Source organism: Heptranchias perlo, chromosome 37 (genome assembly GCF_035084215.1).
Source record: "Heptranchias perlo isolate sHepPer1 chromosome 37, sHepPer1.hap1, whole genome shotgun sequence".
NCBI classification, from domain to species: domain Eukaryota; kingdom Metazoa; phylum Chordata; class Chondrichthyes; order Hexanchiformes; family Hexanchidae; genus Heptranchias; species Heptranchias perlo.
In genome coordinates this window covers 11,106,348-11,128,951 of record NC_090361.1, presented here as the reverse complement: position 1 = coordinate 11,128,951, position 22,604 = coordinate 11,106,348, and the positions used below count along the sequence as shown (strand labels likewise).

At 43.9% G+C, this 22,604-nt stretch overlaps 2 protein-coding genes across 8 annotated transcripts in view; one reads left to right on the top strand and one right to left on the bottom strand.

Annotated features, from left to right (window-relative positions):
- Positions 1 to 2,331, bottom strand: part of brd4 (bromodomain containing 4) — a 160,299-nt gene extending 157,968 nt beyond the window's left edge. For 3 of the 5 annotated variants that reach the window (XM_067973141.1, XM_067973140.1, XM_067973144.1), the window contains exon 1: positions 1,139 to 1,514. Coding sequence is in view for 2 of the 5 variants with exons in the window: in XM_067973140.1 (XP_067829241.1) it covers positions 1,139 to 1,185 (47 nt within the window). In the remaining 3 variants the exon portion in view is untranslated. Of the gene's footprint in view, positions 1 to 1,138; positions 1,515 to 2,275 lie in introns of those variants that run through there. The other 2 variants (XM_067973142.1, XM_067973143.1) reach the window with 1 other exon arrangement.
- An 11,107-nt stretch (positions 2,332 to 13,438) lies between these two features.
- LOC137304302 (volume-regulated anion channel subunit LRRC8C-like) lies at positions 13,439 to 19,722 on the top strand. 3 transcript variants are annotated; one of them, XM_067972846.1, is made up of 3 exons: positions 13,439 to 13,576; positions 17,199 to 17,563; positions 17,630 to 19,722. In XM_067972846.1, exons 1-3 carry the CDS (start codon positions 13,439 to 13,441, stop codon positions 19,515 to 19,517), a joined length of 2,391 nt encoding a protein of 796 aa, XP_067828947.1. In that variant the 3' UTR covers positions 19,518 to 19,722. The 3 variants fall into 3 exon arrangements, with proteins under 3 accessions (XP_067828947.1, XP_067828948.1, XP_067828946.1); XM_067972847.1 differs by having other exon boundaries at positions 17,199 to 17,611; positions 17,681 to 19,722; XM_067972845.1 differs by having other exon boundaries at positions 17,199 to 19,722.
- Positions 19,723 to 22,604: the final 2,882 nt, after the last annotated feature.

The following is a 22,604-nucleotide window of genomic DNA, read 5'->3' as shown; positions in this document are numbered from 1 at the left end:
TTTAATAGAATGGGGGAGGGGCTGAATGGCCTACTCCTGTTCCTATGATTGCACCATCAATCGCACTCCTGTTGACTGTGCCATGTTCTGGAGTCACTAGTCAACAGTGTCAGAGACGTCCTGCAACTGCAGAACTACCTAGCAACATGACGGAGGGGGGGGGAAAACCTTTCCTACATGCTGCTCTAGAAGATAGCTATTTTAAAAATGTGATCAGGTCCATAAACTTCGCACTTCTGCACATTCACTTAAACCTGTTGAAATGGCCGGCACCTGAACCCATAATCTTAAGTAAACAAATCAAAGCAATTTCTCCATAACCTCCCGCCTTAGGCAACTTACAGCAGCCTCCATGAACGCGAAACGTCAAAATACTGAAATAATGTTTGATTTTGCCATACTTCATATTTCGTCTTAGCGGCGATTTTTGCTTTTATTCGAACTACATAATCAATAATAAATTAAGTTTTTTTTAAAAGAAGTAACTTTTATGAACATATTTGCATTTTTACACCATCTTTTATCAGAACACACAAGAAACACAAAGGGCATGGAGGCCGCAGAGGGAATCAAACATCCCCTTTAATCACGTCAATAACTCTCAGCTCAAGCACGCAGTGCAAAATTAATACCGCACGCTTGGCTTTTTGTTGCCATTCCGGTGCTGCAATCATTACACCGAAACCCAGAAGGGCCAGGCGGTATTACAAGACCGAAATATAGATATATTATACACACACACACACACACTAAGGACGGGACGAGGGACGAGCAGTTTTCAGGAGGCAGGCTCTACTCCCAGGCTGCGTTATTAACCGTTCAAACCAACCACACTGCCAATCCCAGTCGCGCACCGAGATCGATATTAAAGCGCCGCCGCTGTGTGGAACGTGTAGGATGCGTTTTGTTTTTGGTGGAAAAAAAAAGGCCGCTGAGCGGAGCTCTGAGTCCGCCCCGGCTCTGGGCCTCACACACACACACATACACAAAATGGCGTCAGGAAGCCGTTTCCCGCTCAAGCGCCGATAACAATAAAAGCCGATCTCCACCTCCACCCCCACCCCCCCCGGCCTCTCCTTCATTCCCTCCCCCCCCCCCCCGCGGCTTGGCCTTGCCCCCGCCCCCGGCCGGCACTCACCGTGTCGTCGGGCCTGCCGGGGCCGCGGAACCGCTCTCGCGCTCCATGGTGCCGCTTACAAATCCCGCTATCGAAAAACGGCAACCGGGTCCCCGGCGCGTTTGGGAAGAGTTTTTCGGTCGAACGCTTGACCCTCCCTCCCCCGTTTCGTTTTGATTTTTTACTTAAATCCGACACGAAGCGACTACCCGAACCTAAGGCTCCGCTCCGCAAATGGCACCCCGACGACACCTTATATACCACCCGCCATCTTGGCTGCGCCGATTGGTCAGAACGGTTCACGTGATGTAAAATGTCTTCTCCCCATTGGTTCGCGCGCACCACGTGACGTTAAATTCGCATTGCGATTGGCTGCCATCTTCGTGTGAGTCATAGCGACGTCCCGTTTTTTTAAAAAAAAGTGACGTCGTAAGCTCCGCCATAAATGCAAAAAAAAAACCCAACGTTCAAAACATTCCGATAATTTTTTTTTTGACGGCTGCAGCCAGTTTCGAGGAAAGGTGGTGGTGGTGGCGGCGGTGAAGGGGGCAAGCGAATCATTTCGTCGACGTAACCTTACTTACAACAACCCCCCCTCCCTCCCTCCCCGTCAAAAGCGCGCATTGGTGGAGAGTCTGTCACGTGAGACGGGCATCGTTCCATGACTGGCGGCCGCGCGTCACGTGACAACGGACACCCTTCGACAACCGCAAAATTTTTTTTCAACCGCCCCCCCCCCCCCCCCTTTCTCTCTCTCTCTCTCTCTTTTCACAAGGCGCTTTCAAACCCTAGACCGAGATGGGACTAGGGCCGTCCCGCCTCTCCCGGGTGCCATTACAAGCACACAGTCGCCTCAGGCAGGTAGCCGCATGGGTCAAATCCACTCCCCACCCGAAGTCTTTACCCTTCCCACTAGGCCGCGACGACTGCTCCAACTCTGTTTTTCTTGCGCGTTTTCGCCGAGTTTGACCCCATTTTGTTTGCCCCCCCCCCCCTCCTCCTCTTCTCTTCCCCTCCCCCCCCCCCCCTCCTCATTCGCTGTGAATAAGGGAACCGACTGAAGCCGAGCTGCGGGTGTTTTTGTTCTTGATGTAGCGTTCAACCGGATTGCTTTCTCGGTTATTATTATTATTGTTTGTTTGTATAATTTTTTTTTACCTGTGTTTGTGCGCGCGCGGCGTCCCGATTCCCACACAATCTTTTCGGCCTCGACGTGACGTCAGACGCACCGTGCGTAACCGCGCTGTCAATCAAAAAAAGAAGTGACCCGCCCCCTCTTCACTCTTTCAAAAGTTACTTCCTTCCCCCTTGCTTGGATTTCCATTAACTCTTGGGGCTAACGTACTGGGCGGTTCTCCTGTTGAATCGGGCGTTTACGCGCTTATATTTTGTGTTTCCACATCACAGATGATTCACCAGCGATATTAAACAGCCCAGCGTTCCACAGATCTGAAAATTGGGACTTTCCAACGGTAATGTTTGGGCTTTCATGCTGCTGAAGATATGCTGAAAATTAATGCAACAAGAAGAAGGGCTTGAACTAGCACAGAGAGAGAGAGAGAGGCAAATGACAAGCAAAACAAATCTGTGGCCTTATTCAGAAGTTGACGTTGTTACAGTCCAGAACATATGGCAATAGGTGAAGAGTCTATGAGCATTGAATATACTAGTGTATAGCCTCTATATAGGAGGTTAAGGGGTGATCTTATAGAAGTCTATAAAATAATGAGGGGCATAGATAAGGTAGATAGTCAAAATCTTTTCCCAAAGGTAGGGGGCATAGATTTAAGGTGAGAGGGGAGAGATACAAAAGGGTCCAGAGGAGCAATTTTTTCACTCAAAGGGTGGTGAGTGTCTGGAACGAGCTGCCAGAGGCAGTAGTAGAGGCGGGTACAATTTTGTCTTTTAAAAAGCATTTGGACAGTTACATGGGTAAGATGGGTATAGAGGGATATGGGCCAAGTGCAGGCAATTGGGACTAGCTTAGTGGTATAAACTGGGCGACATGGACATGTTGGGCCGAAGGGCCTGTTTCCATGTTGTAACTTCTATGATTCTATATTAGAGAAGACACATGAAGATTAGCACTGATGTATATGTAAAATTTGACATTTTCATTTTTCAATGTTAATTGCTGTTCACTAGGAAGTTCTGCATTTGAGAGCAATATTTGTCTTGTAGGGTTGAGAAATACTTAGTCATTCTTCAAGAAGCCTTCTGGATGGTGCCACTAATAAAATACTGTGTGGCCTATCTAAAACTTCAATAATTAAATCCACATCAAATCAGTAGTCTCCAGTTTGGGCCTACTATAGAGATGGTGTTTTGCAGTGCTCACAGGTCACACACTCTTACAGCACAGAAGGAGGCCATCCTACCTTTGCCGGCTCTTTGAAAGAGCTATCCAATTAGTCCCCTGCTCTTTCCCCATAGCACTGCATTTTTTCATTTTCAATTATATATCCAATTCCCATAAAAATTCAAACTAGTGGACCTTATGCGCTCGTATTCTATGGTCACCTGGGCACGTGCTACTCAATGTGGCCAAGTGTCAGAGACACCTTCCCTCAGCGCTCTCACTTCTTTGGTGGGCAGAGGCAGGGGGAAGCATGCCTCGTATAGTACAGATGGGTAAAGTCCCGAGATCAATCTCTGATTATGTAAAGTAGGGGTTTTAAAATTACCCCTGCACTAAGGGAACTATCAGACAAAGTTCCAGATCCTACTGGAAAGTGCTTGTGTAAATGCAAGGATCGGGCTCTGCTGTAATGCCTTCCAGAATCAAACAGCTTGCCAACACTCACACTGGAAGAACAATAAGTTGAAGCCACTGGAGAACTGAGGAAGGAACAATGTCCCAACAGAGTTCAAACCTTCAAAAGAGGGCAAAAAATAAATACAAACAAATGGAAGAAAAGCCTCTGTGGACACTTGCCGGTGACGTTTAGATGCTGCAAGTGGATATTTTAATGAATTCGGTGCAGTCACCTACCTCTATAAGGCAAAGAGGATCTTATGAGAAGCTGACATGAGTACGCACATGAGAAATAAAAGGCTATTCAGCCCACCCAGTTAATATTGGTAGTGTATGTAAAGTCTTGACTTTTGTTCCAGACAGACATTTCTCTCGCCATGTCTGCATCCCTCTACTCCTCACGCAGGAAGTCACTCCATTTTCCTCTTAAATATGCTCACTGCACTTCATGGCAATTCATTTTACAAGTTCACTACTCTTAAGTGTGCAGAAATTTTCTGTTGCAACACATATTCAGTGCAAGGTTTACACTCTTCATAGATAAAATGTCTTCTTTCTTGTCTGTGGTGTTGCCTAATATTTTAGCCGGATTGCATCGGTTCTCACTTTTGATGTTCCTGTTTATCACCAATGTAAACAATTACTGAAACCATGGTTACAGAAGCTTCTGAAGCTAAGTGCAGAATTATACAATTGTTGAAACCATGGTGATCCAGTGTTCTATCATTACTTGTGTTTCGGGTTTCCCAATCATTACTTCATAGAAATTTACGGCACAGGAGGCCATTCGTCCCATCATGTCTGTGCCGGCCGAAAAAGAGCTATCCAGCCGAATCCCACTTTCCAGCTCTTGGTCTGTAGCCTCGTAGGTTACGGCACCTCAAGTGCACATCAAAATATCCTTTAAATGCGATGAGGGTTTCTGCCTCTACCACCCTTTCAGGCAGTGAGTTCCAGACCCCCACCACCCTCTGGGTGAAAAAATTTCTCCTCAACTCCCCTCTAATCCTTCTACCAACACTTTAAATCTATGCCCCCCCCCCCCCCCCAGTTATTGACCTCTCTGCTAAGGGAAATAGGTCCTTCTTATCCACTCTATCTAGGCCCCTCTTAATTTTATACACCACAATTAAATCTCCCCTTAGCCGCCTCTGTTCCAAAGAAAACAACCCCAGCCTATCCAATCTTTCCACATGGCTAAAATTCTTCAGTCCTGGCAACATCCACGTAAATCTCCTCTGTACCCTCTCTAGTGCAATCACATCTTTCCTGTAATGTGTTGACCAGAACTGTATGCAGTACTCTAGCTGTGGCCTAACTAGTGTTTTATACAGTTCTAGCATAACCTCCCTGCTCTTATATTCTGTGCCTCGGCTAATAAAGGAAAGTATCCCGTATGCCTTTTTAACTACCTTATCTACCTGTCCTACCTTCAGGGATCTGTGGACATGCACTCCAAGGTCCCTCTGTTCCTCTACACTTCTCAGTATCCTACCATTTTAAAATCAAACATTTACTTTAAGCTATAATTGAGTTTACCATCCTTTTTTCCCTTAGCTTGCTTCCTTGTTTAATTTTTGGTTTTGAATATTTGTCCTCAAAATGTTAATGACATTATCTGGTGAACTGTTTGGGAATAATTCAATAGTGTAAGGGAGTTAAATTAACAGGTTAGTTATAGTTAATAACTAATGGTGCAGATGTATTCAATATCTGACATCACTTCTTGCAGATAATCCTGGAAATAGCATTGATTTTCCAGTCCAGATCTGCTGTTAAACTGGTGGATTGGGAGAGGATTTTGAAATTCATGTGTTGGCGGGGGGGAGGGCAGGAATCAGAAACCAATGGAGTTCGGTGAGGACAGGGTGACAGGTGAGCAGGACTTAGTGCAGAATAGGACGTGGGCTGTGAAGTCTGGATGCGTTGATGCTGCATGGGCTGGAGCTAGTCAACATTTGAGAAATAATGCAGTAGGTGACAAGGATGAGAGTTTGCTGAGGTAGATGATATGTAAATGAAAATAAGCAATCTTGGCCATTAATTGGATGTCATCTTTGTGGGGGGGCATCCCCTAAATCCTGACATCCATACGGGTGCAGTTCCCAACAGGATTCACTGAATAACAATCACGAGTGGGAACCCTGATTGAATATTTTTCCCCTTCCCCAGTTCAGGAGCGATAATGCTAATTGTATCATCACAAAAATCTGCCCCAGTTAGCAAGTCATGGGCTTAACAAAAAGCAGATACAGAAAAACCTCCTCTATCGACCATAATGAAAGGGCACATAATGGAAAGCAAATAATTGAGTCCCAAATTTGGGTCTTGCAAAGATGGCAAAGCAATTCTTATGCACAGGAATGATGAAAGTATAGAATTTACAGTTTATGCTCCACACAAGCCTCCTTCCAACTCATTTTATCTTACCCTATCATATCCTTCTATTCCTTTTCGTACATTTTTCACTATTTCCTCTGCAGGGAGATGCTTCCCTATTTTACAACAAATGTGTAAACCAGGTACAGTGTTGGGGATTGAAATATATTTTGGATAACAAGAGCAGGGAGGAAATCATATTGCAAATAACAGCTAGTGTGGGTGTAGGGATCCTATAATTGGCTTCAACGTTCCTGGGTTTAGGCAGGAAGAGGGAAGGAAATCAGCCGAAATTCCCACTCCTCACTCATCAGCAAGCCTTGGTAAGAAATGAGCATCTACTCTCAATCATCAACAAAATGATGGAAGGAGTCGTCAACACTGCTGTTAAGTGGCACTTACTCACCAATAACCTGCTCACTAATGCTCGGTTTGGGCTGTGCCAGGACCATTCGGCTCCAGACCTCATTACAGCGTTGGTCCAAACATGAACAGAAGAGATGAATTCCAGAGGTGAGGTGAGAGTGATTGTCCTTGACATCAAGGCAGCGTTTGACCGAGCGTGGCGCCAAGGAGCCCGAGTAAAACTGAAGTTAATGGGGATTGGGGAAAACTCTCCAGTGGTTGGAGTCATATCTGGCACATAGGAAGATGGTTGTGGTTGTTGGAGGTCAATCACCTCAGCCCCAGGACACCGCTGCAGGAGTTCCTCGGAACAGTGTCCTTGGCCCAACTATCTTCAGCTGCTTCATCAATGACCTTCCCGCCATCATAAGGTCAGAAGTGGGGCTGATGATTGCGCAGTGTTCAGCTCCACTCATTCCTCAGACAATGAAGCAGTCCACGCCCGCATTCCGTGGCTACTTGAGCAAGTCAGAGGCTGGGTATTCTGTGGCAAGTGGCTCACCTGACTCCCCAAAGCCTCTCCATCACTTCCAAAGCATAAGTCATGAGTGTGATGGAATACTCTCCACTTGCCTGGATGGATGCAGCTGCAACACACACTCAAGAAGCTTGACACCATCCAGGACAAAGCAGTCCGTTTGATTTGCACCACATCAACCAGCTTAAACATCCACTCCCTCCACCACCGTGGCTGCAGAGTATGATATCTACAGGATGCACTACAACAAGTTGGCAAGGTTTCTTCGGTAGCATCTCCCACACTCACGACCTCCACCACCTAGAAGGACAAGGCCAACAGGCGCTTGGGAACACCACCACCTCCAAGTCACACACCATCCGGACTTGGACATATCTCAGCCGTTCCTTCATCGTCACTGGGTCAAATTCCTGGAACTCCTGACCTAACAGCATCCTGGGAGCACCTTTATCACATGGACTGCAGCGGTTCATGAGGTCCCACCACCAGCTCCTCAAGGACAACCAGTGATGGGCAATAAATGCTGACCTTGCTAGCGATGCCCATATTCCGAGAATGAATTAAAAAATCTGTAAAAACTGAACAAGAGCAGAATTAACCTCAATATTCATGCTGCCCCAGGGAGGAATGACATGACCTAACACCATTCGCTATCTAGGCTCGGGCTACTTGCCTGATGGCTCAGTTGGTAAAGCCAATGTGTAATTGAGACATAAAGGTCAGAAGATCTCAGATTTGGTATCCAGCTGCTGCCCAGTGATCCTTGTGGAATGTACATTTGTGAAGTCCGTGAATGTCAGGTGACGATGGTGTTCTGCTTGGCTGCGATGCCCCCATGAACCACTGATTAGCTGCCTATACTTTCTGTTTGCACTCAAATAATCTTTTTTAATCAGCCGGATATCTGACGTGCGCTTCACCCAGCACCATCTTTAAGAGTCTCTAAACCAAGCTGTTTATACACTTACCTCAATTGGGATTCACCTAAGTCCGGAGGGCTTAGATGAAGGCTGATAGACCCGAGATTTAGGGGTTCCCCCAAGTTTGCAGGGAATATTGTTGGAGTTTAACCAGCTAAGATCGCAGAGCTTAGAACAAAATACTGAGAATCTTGCTCCTTGTCCAGCTAGGACACTAGGACCACTCTACCCATTAGGGCGTTAGCTTACAAGGGCTATCTGGAACTGAATGGGAAGGATCTTGGTTTCCCCCCCCCCCTCCTCAGTGAACCCTCCATCATAATCAATGTGCTAGGCTGGCTAATCAATCAATATTGCTGTGGCGCAGTCTGGACCTGCCTGGTTCAGTTTACCACAAAAGATTGACTTGGTTCCAAACTTCAATCACCAGACTTTTCAAAGTGGAGCCACCTCAACCCCAAAGAGACCCCTCTCAACTCTCTACTGGTAATTACAAAATGGTAAGTGCAGATTTGAGAACTCGCTAGGCAGGCAGCAGGTCCTGGGATTCCTCACGAGTGGTCTGGTGAGCAGCACAACTCACCAAAAAAATGTGAATTCATTGCCTCCTTTCCCCTGATCACAACATGTATGCACGCAAAACCCATCAAAATGGTCGCACTTGTTGGAGGTGCAGAACTTCAACAGCATCTGCTTGATTCTAAGCCAATCATAGAAAACCTCATACGGATAAGCAAATATTGCACATGGAAAAACCATCAGAAGCAGAAAAGTCAGGCATCGTGCCGCCCTTTGCCAGAAGACCAAGTGTTCACAGCAATTAGATGTACATCGAGGAAAAGGCAATCAGTAGAAACTACAGCACAGATAAGGGGAGATGTGTGATGTGTTCAATTCTTATACCCAGCCGCTTTGTAACACGTTTCAATAGCTGTTGTCTCACGTGAAAACAGCAATTTGATGAGATTGGATGTCTGCTACTATCCAAGGAACCCATATTTGAGCACATATCACTATCTTCAGGTGAGGGAGAAAATTGAGGGTTGGAGGGGAAGGTTTTTAAAACGTAAAGTAAATATTCTTTGCAGATTATAGGGTAGGAACAGTGAAACTTGGTCCATCTGCCATCATTTGTTAGATAACAAAAAGTTATGACATTGCATTTACACATGTGATATAAGAAACCATAAAAACAGTATTTTTTAAAAAATAATTTAGCAGTGAATGTGAACTATGGACTGTGAAATCATCTTCAAAGAAGTCATGTTAGCCAATGGGGAAAGTTAGCACTGCAGCCCCACCCATCCACAATGCAGTTTTATTTTACAATTTAGTGGCAAATCTGTCTGCATTTTTACACATTTCTCTATTTATGTACCTGGTTAAAATAAAAACTTTTAACTGGATAGTCCAATTTTTATACAGATTTTCTGTACATTTCTTAAAATAAAAACTTGACACAAGGTGTAAATTTAAATAATAGTATTTTCCCCCATTTACTTCTGTCACTTATGATGTGGAAATACGAACATACGAATTAAGATCAGGAGTAGGCCATTTGGCCCCTCGAGCCTACTCTGCCATTTGATAAGATCATGGCTGATCTGATTGTGACCTCAATCCTACTTTCCCGTCAAAAATACTTAACAAAACAAACATGTGAGACTGAAGTCAAGCCACACTACTACCCTCCTTCACCCACCCTCATCCTAATTTAGAGTTGGCAAAGGATAGTAACCCTACATGCTGAAAATGCCAACCTACCAGTATTTGATATGAGAACTCTCGAGTTCTTCTATTTGAAATTCCATGCACGTACAGGAGGATTAAAAGGTCTCCAAGAGATTTGAAGCATGCATCTTCCACTTGACTCTGCAGCCGATTCTCTCCTGGTGCTTAAAGTTGTTAAAGGGGGAAGACGTGTGAGCATGGGGCTAGGAGTCGAGGGAGACTTTGCCTTCATGTCATCTTCACTGATGAGCTATCTTGTTGTATGAAGGAATTAGAGACAATTGTTTATCAGACCTCTGCTCTGCATGTTGGAATTGTCTGCCTGTGTGATACAGTGATTATTTGTTTTAATATTTGTTTGCTGTACAGGGATACAAGTCAACAAAGTGTAAGTCAAGTTACTTTTTTAATTTTTTTAATTAGTTTTAAATAAATGTTGAAAATTAAGTTCCATTCAACTGCCTGTCATGTTTCCTGCCTCTCGTTCCCTCTCTTTGTTCACTCTTCATGTATTTTTATGGTGTTCTCCGCAGTCTCTCTGCAATCTCCGTTTCTTAACAAACTTAGATCTTTGTTGCCCCTCACCATCTATTTATTGATCTTAGAGTGAGTCTGTTTGCTAATAGCTCTTATTTCTGTAGAACGTTCTCTTGGCTATTTAACTAGGCTTCCTTAAGTTCTGTACAGTTCTGCTCCCTCAATAACTAAAAATGCTAAATATTTGGGGCTTCCCTCCAGACACCACTATTGAAGAGCCTCCTTAGATAATAGCAGTGTCAAAAGTACTTCATTGTCTATAAATAGTTTTGGCTTGTCCTGAGGTTGTGAAAGGTGCTGTAGAGATACATCATTTCTTTCTCTATCTCTAGACCTGGGTAGGCAGAAGCACTGCCTTCCATGGACACCTCCAACAATTGTCCCATATTCTAATTTTTAATGGGGCAATAAACTCTAGTCATTTATACATTTTCAATATTGGCATCTCTGTACACATTTATTGAATCACCCAAATTACAGCACAGAAGGAAGACTTTGGGCTCATGATGCAATCTGTGCTGGTGCGAGCTCTTCAACTGGAGATAGCTAGTTTAATTCCATTTCCCAGACATTCCCAGGCTAATGTGGAAATAACCTTTCTCTAAACGAGGACAAGTATTTTCCTTACATTTTAACTGGAACACCTACCCACCATTCTGTCATTTAGCAACTGCACAGAGAGAGAATTCAAAGGAAGCAAAAACAAAAACCAGCCCCCACCCCAAATCCCAAGCAGCAGCGCGCCAGACCCACCCCACCCTCCGCGTGCTCTCGTGATTGACGGCAAAGTGATCCAATGGTAGCGCCGGGTGTGCAGGCGTTGACCAATCGACGAGGAGAGGAGGCGGGATCGCCGCTTGATTGTCTCTCCAACGGTTGCTCGAGGCAGCGCGAGCCGCCATTTGAAAAAGAGAGAGAGAGAGAGGTGAGAAAAGGCGGGACCGGGCAGGAGGCATCACCCTCACTCGTCAATCCAGTTATTAACTTTGGGGGATGGATTGCAGTTATTTTTTTATTTCTAACCCAGCATCTATTTTTTAGGTGTAAAATGGTGTCAGTTCACGTCCACACAATTTTGCCTTGACTCTTATAATTGTATAGAGCATGTTTGCATCCATTTAAGCGTGGTAGAAAACAACCACTCCTATTTTGAGTTGTATTTCGGAGATTGAGTGAATGCATCACTGCAGAGAAGCTGCTGCCTGGTACCCTCCTGGAACTGGAAGGATGCACATCACCATGAAACACCTTGTCCCATGCTGGACTAGTGGGGATCAGATGCAGACACTGACTGGAATCAAATACTTCCACTGGGCTGTTAGTCTACAGGTATTTTTAAAGACATTTGAGGATGGCTCACCACTTTTGATATGGGAGGCCCGTGGAGTTATGATCTGGGTTTGCATCCGTGCAGTTTCCACCACACAGTGAGCTTGCGATCTCAGCTATGTTATCATTAGGAGGCATTGAGCAGGGATCATCGGTGGTGGGCTGCTTTTGCTTACCTCACAACAGCATAGTTCGAGCCTGAAACAGGTCTCCAGCCTGTCCTATTGGCAAATGGAATGAAGAGCATTTTTATTCACTAATTTTTCAGACTACTTTTGCTGTTGTGGTCGCTTGCCCAAAATTCATTGTCACACAACTAGCTATGCACATGTACAGAGGGACATATATCATGAGCTGTCATTAATCTGCATAACTTGAGAGGATGGAAGAGTTTCTACTTTATCAGATGATGCCTTGTGCTATAAACCAACAGACCATTAAACTAAATGAATAGTACTCAATACAAACAGTACATAGCAATTACAAGTGTATATAGTATTTTATTGGAAGTATCAAAATAACAAACATGTTTCTCCTGCACTAATCCTCAACATGAAATTGATCCCTGAAACATGGTTGCTCACTTCTTATTTGGCAAGATGCTAAGATGGAGATGCTGATTAGCCTGAATCTCTGCTGGCTTCAGACTGGCAGACTATCTGGTTGCAATACAACCAAGATATGACACAAGTTCCTAGAAATAAATCCTGGAAAGAAGAACATTAAAACCATGCATCTCTCCACCTCAAAGCTACCAATCAAACAGATACATCAAACAAAATATCCCAAGATGTCAATCAGGTGGGATGTCTGAATTGAATGGAATGGCTAGACCAATTGATCAATTCCAAACACTTTGATCAACTTGTGATTTCAGGAAATTACCACATCTTCAGTCAGCTATCAGGGAAAATTGCTTTGGACAGAATAGTACTAATACCTCTCTAGTTAATAGACATTTAATTACCCTTTGCCTCACAGGACCAAGTACATATTAATGCCTTCAGCATATCAGATGTATATGTTCTACAGCTTGCGGAAATAGCTATCGCTACTCAAATTTAACCCTCTGTGCTCTGACCAGCAAGAAAAAAATCTAATAAATAATTCTTCATGGACAAAAATTATTTGTTTTTGTTGTCAATCAGAATCAGAGGTATGGCTTATTGGGGCATTTTGCTACAGAAGGAATAATTTCAAATATCAGTTGCTTCCTGTTGTAGTAAAATACATGCTGGTGGATTTACGTAAATAAGATATTGTGTTACCCTATGGTTGAATTTATGCAGTGAGTAGCTCAGCCATACAGACCACTAAGCTCACAGGTTTGATATCTGCTCTGTGCTGTTACCATATCTCAGCCAGGGCAGCAGTTTAAGCATTACAGTTAACCTCGGTGCCTTTGAGTAAGGGAGGAGAAAGTCATCCAGTGTTCCTGCTCTTAATCATTATCCAGTGAACCCTGCTGGAAGTGCATGTGTGGGGGTGAGATGAGGGCAGGATCAGGCTCAGCTGTGATGTCCTATGCAGTTAAAAAGCCTGGCAATGCTTAATGTAGAGGTTCACACTTGGAGAAGGTGTTAGAAAGAAATTGGTGCTTCTGGAACTGTACCCCATTCAGGAATTCAGGAGGAGAGAAAAATGGTGAGGAGGAGGAAGAAGAAAAGGCATAGTCCAATAAATGGGACAGTGTCATTTCCGTCAGGGACCCAGTTAGCCTGCATGAACTGTAATCCTTTTTGTGTGCTTGGGGCTTTATAACACATTATCTTTTCTTCTTAGTAGAAATGATTCCAGTGACAGAACTATCGTATTTTGGGGAACAAGATCCAGCATTCAAAATCCTAAAGCCCTGGTGGGATGTGTTTGCAGAGTATCTGACCCTTCTAATGGTTTTGGTGTCAATGTTTGGGGGAGCACTGCAGGTAAAAAGAGGGGGAAAAAGCGATAGAACATAATTAAACTGAGTTGTTAAACAATCTTTTACAACCTGTTAAGGTCACTAATGCATTAGTATCTGTTATACCAGCTGTCAAAAGTCCCCATAGTCATTAGTTTTTAAAATATATGATTTTGGAAGAGAAATTATAAGGATTGGTGTTATAATTACTCCACATGCCCCACAATTTTCTGCCCTCCTCTCCTCAAGGAGTTGAATCATACTTGGGCATGGTTCCTGCAACCTTGCCCAAGTAGCTACCATTCCTTATACATGAGCTTAGGCAATGAATATTGTCAGGCTATTTGATTGTGCAGAGAGGTTTATCATAGCCGACCCCAATCCTGCCATTCAGCGATGTTTTCTGGTCTTGGGTCAGTGGGATGTATTCCTACAGGGAGAAAGAGTGCTCTTAGCTGAACAAAAAAAATTAGTAAACAGGATGAATAGCTGAGCCATACAGATTGGGAAGGTATGGTCCCAGTTCTGTGCTGACTTCACTGATCTCAGCTAGGATTCCCAACAATTGTCCTTAGTATCCCTGAGCCACAGATGAGGAAAATTGGCTCCCACTCCTGATCGCTATCCAGTGACCCCCCTACTGGGGAGTCCAAGTGTGTGCAGTTCCTTGGGTTAGGATGGGATCAGGCTCGACTTTGATGCCCTAATGGTCAATTATCCTGCTGGCACACACTGTTCAGCTTCATAAATGAAGGGTTAATTCTGCAAGTTCTAGATGTTTTGCAGATTTTTTTTCATAAAATAAACTTTATTCCTAAAATTTATAGCAAAACATACAATACAGTTATATTACATTCCAAATGTACACAATACAGATTATACAATTTTCAGGTTACATCAAGTACAGTTCAATGAAAACATTGTACATAATTACAGTTCATGACACTCTAGGGTGTCTCTTTGCATTACACTCAATACAGATTTTAGATTACAGATTCATTACAGGTACATTACAGATTCATTACAAGTACATTACATCAATTCGAATTTTACATTCTGCCCAGGGGGGTTTTTCCCTGATTGCAGCCCCTCAGTATACAATGGCGGGAAGGCTCTAAATGGTAGCCTTTCCCCACAGAGCCTTTGCAGCGGCCGCACCGAGCTTCAGTGCGTCTCTGAGCACGTAGTCCTGGACCTTGGAATGTGCCAGTCTGCAACACTCGGTCGAGGACAGCTCCGTGCACTGGAAGACCAGCAAGTTTCACCGAGTTGATGGTCTTCCAGCAGCAGTTGATGCTCGTCTCGGTGTGCGTCCCCGGGAACAGCCCGTAGAGCACAGAGTCCTGTGTTACGTAACTGCTCGGTACGAACCTGGACAGATACCACTGCATTTCTCTCCAGACCTTCCTTGCAAAGGCACATTCCTACTGATTGAATTCCTGATCTCAGTCACGGTGAAGTCCCAAGTGAGGCTTAAAGAAAGAAAGAACTTACATTTATATAGCATCTTATCATATCCTCAGGACCTTTCAAAGCACATTTCAAATCCATAGAATTACTTTTTTAAATGAAGTGTAGCCACTGTTGTCATGTAGATCTAAGTCACACCCAATTTGCATACAGCAAAGTCCTACAACAACAACTTGCATTCATATAGCACCTTTAATGTAGAAACGAGTGCTTCACTGAGGTAAAAATTGAAAAAAAAAGGAATAGGCACCAATCCATGGTGGGAGAGTTAGGAGAAATGACTGAAAACTTGGTTGAAAAGATAGATTCAAAAATGATGCTTAAAGATGGGGAGAAAGGTTTCCAGAAAGCAGGGCTGAAGGTTCTGCCACCAATGGTAGGGCAAAGGGATAAATAGCAAATGAGATAAATTACTAGTTAATCTCTTTTTGGTTATCAGAGAAATGTTGGCCAGGACACCAGGAGAATTCCCTGCTTCTTTTCAAATAGTGCCATGGGATCTTTCATGTCCTCGCTAAACAAGCAGATTGGATTTTGGTTTAATATCTCATCCATGAGATGGCACCTGCAACTTTGCAGCTCTCCCTCAGTACTGCATTGGAGTGTCAACCTAAATTCTGCTGAAATCCTAGAATAAGGCTTGAACCCACAACCTTCTGACTCAGATGAGAGTGCTCCCAACCGTACCTTTCCACAGGGAGGGAAAATCAAAGGGAGACTAAGCCTTGACCACCTTCTACATCTCGTAGTGTCTAATTTCTGAGTAGCATTGGTGGAAGCCCAAAAATGCATTCTGTACAGCGACCTAAGGTAAGGGAGAAAGTACCTGAAAATAGGTAGTCTAACTGTTGTATAACATAAAGCCTGAAAGAGAAACCATTTGTTTGGCCATCATTATTAACTACAGTTTCTGTCTCTTTGTAACCAAGAATACAACCAGACATGGCGTAATGTTTTTTCTTGGTCTTTGAGCACTGCAGTAGGATGATATCAAGCACAGCCCTTTCAGGACTCTTTGCAAGGCCAGAACACTTCTTGCTAGAGGTCCAGATACTTGAGGCTAGGATGTATACAAACATCCCAATCTTTTTGGTCACCCACCCTAATCATCCATCATTTATACCACCTCTCCTACCCACTGGAAATCATATTTTTCTTTCTATGGCCCATTGGAACCAGAATAGGCACTTAGGCCAGTTGGGATTGCCAAAATTTACAGGAATTATAAGAACATAAGAAAAGTTACGGATGAAAAAAGGCTAACAGGCTACTCAAAGCTCAGCCCTCCAGTATACTAAGTCTCCCATCATGGTATTTGGTTGTACTTTGAATAACTCAAATGTTTATGCCTCTATTTGTTTGGTAGATTATTACAAGTGTAAGTATTACAAATGAGTAAAGAATTTTTTCCTGATATTTGTTCTAAATTACTTCCATATTTCTATTTGTGTGCTTTAATCCTTTTTCTTAGTGTACTTTGGATGAATAATTTTCATTTAATTTAAACCATTTAATATTTTCTATAATTCAATGAGATCTCCCTTTAACTATCTTCTTTCTACACTGTAGACCCATTTGGATTACATAGCATGAGTATATCGTTGTACCTGGATACACTCTTGACAGCTGAAGTAGCCATTCTGCTTCAATTTGATCCTATAGAGAAGGCCAGGAAACAAAGGGATTTTATTCCAATTATGTCATGGTTTCCAAAAATGATGTTATTCTCTTAGTTCTGTGCCTAGTTCTCCTTGTGGTCTAGAGTGTAATGTTTCCTTTATATAAGGGACTATAGATACTTGCAGGACACTGCTTGTTCTCAGTCTAATGTCAGCTGTTATTTTCATAGCACTGGATGCAAAACTGTTTGAGATGCTGCAGCTAAACCTTCACGTCCAGCAGTGTCTTGAGTTGTTCACCTGTGCGATAAATGCTAAGAATAGACCATCTATCATTTCCAGTTGGAGAGCCCGCATGTAGTTCACATGGATCCAACGGCACATAAACAGGTTTCAGTAGAAGTGGACGGATTGCTCTGGCATCTCCCAGTAAAGGCACAGTACACGTCTGAGCCACAGCAAGAAGGCTCTCGTGTTTATTGTTTTAAAAATTATAAATATACAAAAGAAATCTATCATTGAAAGAGGTAATGTTCAATATAATCTGTCATTTTTCAGGTATCAAGTGAGCAGATTCTGTGTATCCCAGTGCCAGAGGGTCTCTCCATTCAAGAGCGTCAATGGAACCACTCTATTTTGGAGGGGCTCAACCTTAATGTGTTTGCTGCTGGATTCCAGACTGGCCTCGATGTTCAGCAGTACTACCTTATTAATCAGTGGTGCTATGATAATGCAGTCATATGGTTTTCCAAATATTTCCCTTATCTGGTCCTTCTGCATTCTCTGATATTTCTAATCAGTAGCAACTTTTGGTTCAAATTTCCTGGCACAAGTTCTAAGATAGAGCATTTTATTACTGTCCTTGGGAAATGCCTAGACTCCCCATGGACCACCAAAGCGCTGTCAGAAACTGTATACGAGGAGTCTACTCCCAGAATACCTATAGTTTCCGAATCAAATATAGATCAATCGTTATCTTCTATTAATAGTCCACTTAAAGTTGACTCTTCTGTATCATTGTCACAAGAGATGGCTTTCAGTAATGATGTCCATAAAGGAGATAAGGTTTCTCTTTTGTCAAAAGGCTCCTCGCAAGTTTTGAAGTCTGCTGGTGGAATAATGGTCGACAATTCCTCAGTGAAAATTCTGGATAAAAAAGAAGGCGAACAGGCCAAGTCCTTGTTTGAAAAAGTGAAGAAATTCCGCCTCCATACAGAAGAGGGAGACATTCTCTATACAATGTATTTGAATCAGACTATTGTCCGAACTGTGCAAAGCGTGGTTATTCTTGTCTACATCAGCATTTTCATTCCTCAAATGTGTAACAACATCCACTGCGTTGATGCACTGCACATAACTGGGTTCACTGACTTCTTCTGTATTCATGGTTTATGGAGAATGTTTCGAATGTTATCCTTAGTATATATAACTGCAATTGTCTTATACAGTTGCATTTGTCTCTACACATTGCACTGGATACTCTATTATAAATTGAAAGAGTATTCATTTGAAAATGTGAGAGTTGAGACTGGGATGGATGACATTCCTGATGTGAGAAATGACTTTGCATTCTTGCTTCATCTCATCGATCAGTATGACAAACTTTATGCCAGAAAGTTTGCAGTGTTCCTATCAGACGTGAGTGAAAACAAACTTCTTCAGCTCAATTTGAATCACGAATGGACTCAAGAGCGACTAAAGCAGCGTCTCATCACAAACATAGAGAACAAAGTTGAGATGCATCTCTTCATGATGCCTGGAATTCCAATCCAGGTTTATGACCTGACAGAGATTGAGGTGTTAAAGCTGGAGCTCATTAAAGGTGTTGCCATCTCTGCTGCCATCTCCAACCTGAAAATGATGAAAGAAATGTGGTTATACAACTGCTCAGTTAAGGTAGAAAGGCAGGCACTGTTATTCCTGAAGGAGAATTTGATAACTTTACGTGTACGATTTGGTATTGCTGATGAAATACCTCCATGGATATTCACCTTGAAGAGTTTGCGTGAGCTCTACATTGAAGGGCAACTGCAGACAGACAGCAAAATCTCCACAGCACTGCAGATGTTTCGTGAGCTGCCAAAAATCGACACTTTGCATCTTAAAACCAACATAACTAAGCTGCCAACTGCAATTTTAGATATGGCCACACACCTACTGTGCCTGATAATCCACAACGAAGGAGTAAAAATAACATCACTTGCAAACATAAAGAAGCTGTTCTGCCTGACTGTGCTGAGGCTGCTCCATTGCAACTTGGAAAGATTTCCAAGTGCCATCTTCAGCCTGACAAACTTACAGGAGCTTGACCTCAAAGACAACAACCTAAGTTCAACAGAAGAGCTTGCCAGTTGCCAAAACCTTCGAAAACTCATCTGCCTCAGGCTATGGCATAACAACATCACTTCCATTCCTGTTCACATTGCCAAAATTGCAAAACTTGAAATGCTTTATCTCAATAAGAACAAGATTGAATTCCTGCCCCCAAGTCTGTTTAAGCTAACAAAGCTACTTTTCCTGGATGTTTCCCACAATCACATCGCCAAGATCCCTTCTGATATAGACCAGCTAGTAGAGCTGCAGCATTTTGCTATAGAATGTAATAAAGTGACCGAACTTCCTGAAAACCTTTTCTCCTGCACCAAACTCCGGGTTCTGAACATCTCGCATAATAATCTGACTTACCTCTCTCCTTCTATTGGGCATCTGCGGCAACTGCAACTCCTGGACCTTAAAGTCAACAAATTGGATAAACTTCCAGTTGAATTGGGACAATGTGTTTGCCTCCGGAAAAATCAACTGATTGTAGAAGATGACATTTTTAAAACTCTGCCTCTGGAAGTCAGGGAGCAGATTACAAACACTGCATCAAGCTGAAATGTGAGTATGTAATGTCTAACATCAATAGCATCAAATCTGTATGTGGCTAACAGTTGGATTTCATGGGTGGTTTCACTCAATAGGATAGTGATGTTTTACAAAGATACAGTAGCACAATATCTTATTTTCCCACTACAGTCCCACTTCATGGACGTAATAGTAAAAAAAAATGTGGCCCAATTTTGGTACCTGGAGTAATTCAGCCACTTGCATTTAAATCTATACCAGGGCAGCCTGTCCACAAAAAGCAGGACAAATTCAATCCGGCCAATTACCACCCCATCAATCTACTCTCAATCATCAGCAAAGCGATGGAAGGTGTCATCGACAATGCTATCATGTGGCATTTACTCACCAATAACCAATGCTCAGTTTTGGTTCCGCCGGGACCACTCGCCTCCAGATCTCATTACAGCCTGGGTCCAAACATGAACAAAAGAGCTGAATTCCAGAGGTGAGGTGAGAGTGACTGCCCTTGACATCAAGGCAGCATTTGACCGAGTGTGGCACCAAGGAGCCCTAGTAAAATTGAAGTCAATGGGAATCAGGGGCAAAACTCTCCAGTGGCTGGAGTCATACCTAGCACAAAGGAAAATGGTAGTGGTTGTTGGAGACCAATCATCTCAGCCTCAGGACATTGCTGCAGGAGTTCCTCAGGTCAGTGTCCTTGGCTCAACCATCTGGAGCTGCTTCATGAATGACCTTGCCTCCATCATAAGGTCAGAAATGGGGATGTTCGCTGATGATTGCACAGTGTTCAGTTCCATTCGCAACCCCTTAGATAATGAAGCAGTCTATGCCCGCATGCAGCAAGACCTGGACAACATCCAGGCTTGGGCTGATAAGTGGCAAGTAACATTTGCGCCAGACAAGTGCCAGGCGATAACCATCTCCAACAAGAGAGAGTCTAACCACCTCCCCTTGACATTCAACGGCATTACCATCACCAAATCCCCCACCATCAACATCCTGGGGGTCACCATTGACCAGAAACTTAACTGGACCAGCCACATAAATACTGTGGCTACAAGAGCAGATCAGAGGCTGGGTATTCTGGGGCGAGTGACTCATCTCCTGACTCCCCAAAGCCTTTCCATCATCTACAAGGCACAAGTCAGGAGTGTGATGGAATACTCTCCACTTGCCTGGATGAGTGCAGCTCCAACAACACTCAAGAAGCTTGACACCATCCAGGACAAAGCAGCCTGCTTGATTGGTACCCTGTCCACCACCCTATGCATTCACTCCCTTCACTGGCTGCAGTGTGAACCATCCACAGGATGCACTGCAGCAACTCGCCAAGGCTTCTTCGACAGCACCTCCCAAACCCGCGACCTCTACCACCTAGAAGGACAAGGGCAGCAAGCACATGGGAACACCACCGCCTGCACGTTCCCCTCCAAGTCACACACCATCCCTGACTTGGACATATATCGCCGTTCCTTCATTGTCGCTGAGTTACAATCCTGGAACTCCCTATCTAACAGCACTGTGGGAGAACCTTCACCACACGGACTGCAGCAGTTCAAGAAGGCGGCTCACCACCACCTTCTCAAGGGCAATTAGGGATGGGCAATAAATGCTGGCCTTGCCAGCGACGCCCACATCCCATGAACAAATACAAAAAATATAATAGTACAAAACGTCAATGCTTTGCAGCATAGGTCGGCACCTGTGATTTCTCCATGATTCAACTGTGCTAACGTGGGGAGGTATGGAATAGGAACAAATCTCTAGTTGGCGTGAAAGGAGAGAAGGAAAAACAAAGGAACAACTATCCTGAGCCTGCTGTCTTTCTCCCCCCTGCCCTGCTCCCAAGAAGCCAACTATACTGCAATATTGGTAGAGGCCTGGGGAATAGGTTTCCAGCCCATCCGCTTGCTTTAGAAATTTAAAGAGTGGAGAAAGTTTACAAAGTCCTTTTGCTTATCTTAATATATTGACCAGTTCAATAGAAAGTGTCAATAGTGTAGATTCCAATTGACTTGTCTAAGTAGTAGCTAACGCGGAAGGCACAGGGTGTCGTTAACTGATATGTTGCACCACAGAATGGTAGGATACACATTAATGGCTGCAGTTCTCCAAACTAAGCATTGCTTAGCCAGATTTCTCTACATGGAGGGAAGGAAATCTGGATGAGGAATCACAACCTGGGCCCCATCGTACACCTTCCCATGGCCCGTTATACAGAGTAATTGGCAGGGACCTGAGTAGATTTGGCCTGCCCACACTAAAGGGAGGCAAAAAAATCTAAGATGGCGGGGCATGACTCCCAATATTAGATTACCAAGCACACCTGTTACCTTCTTACAACAGTTGGCTCTTTTAATTTAAATACTTACAAATTTGGATTATTTTCTATTCGTTCATGGGACGTGGGTGTCGCTGGCAAGGCCAGCATTTATTGCCCATCCCTAATTGCCCTTGAGAAGGTGGTGGTGAGCCGCCTCCTTGAACCGCTGCAGTCCTTGTGGTGAAGGTTTTCCAACAATACTGTTAGGAAGGGAATTCCAGGATTTTAACTCAGCGACGATGAAGGAACAGCGCTATATTTCCAAGTCGGGATGGAGTGTGACTTGGAGGGGAACGTGCAAGTGGTATTGTTCCCATGTGCTTGCTGCCCTTGTTGTTCTAGGTGGTAGAGGGAAGTGCTGTCGAAGCCTTGGCGAGTTGCTGCAGTGCATCCTGTGGATGGTACGCACTGCAGCCACGGTGCACTGGTGGTGGAGGGAGTGAATGTTTAGGGTGGTGGATGGGGTGCCAATCAAGCGGGCTGCTTTGTCCTGGATGGTGTCGAGCTTCTTGAGTGTTGCTGGAGCTGCACTCATCCAGGCAAGTGGAGAGTATTCCATCACACTCCTGACTTGTGCCTTGTAGATGATGGAAAGGCTTTGGGGAGTCAGGAGATGAGTCACTCGCCCCAGAATACCCAGCCTCTGATCTGCTCTTGTAGCCATAGTATTTATGTGGCTGGTCCAGTTAAGTTTGATGTTGATGGTGGGGGATTTGGTGATGGTAATGCCGTTGAATGTCATGGGGAGGTGGTTAGACTCTCTCTTGTTGGAGATAGTTATCGCCTGGCAC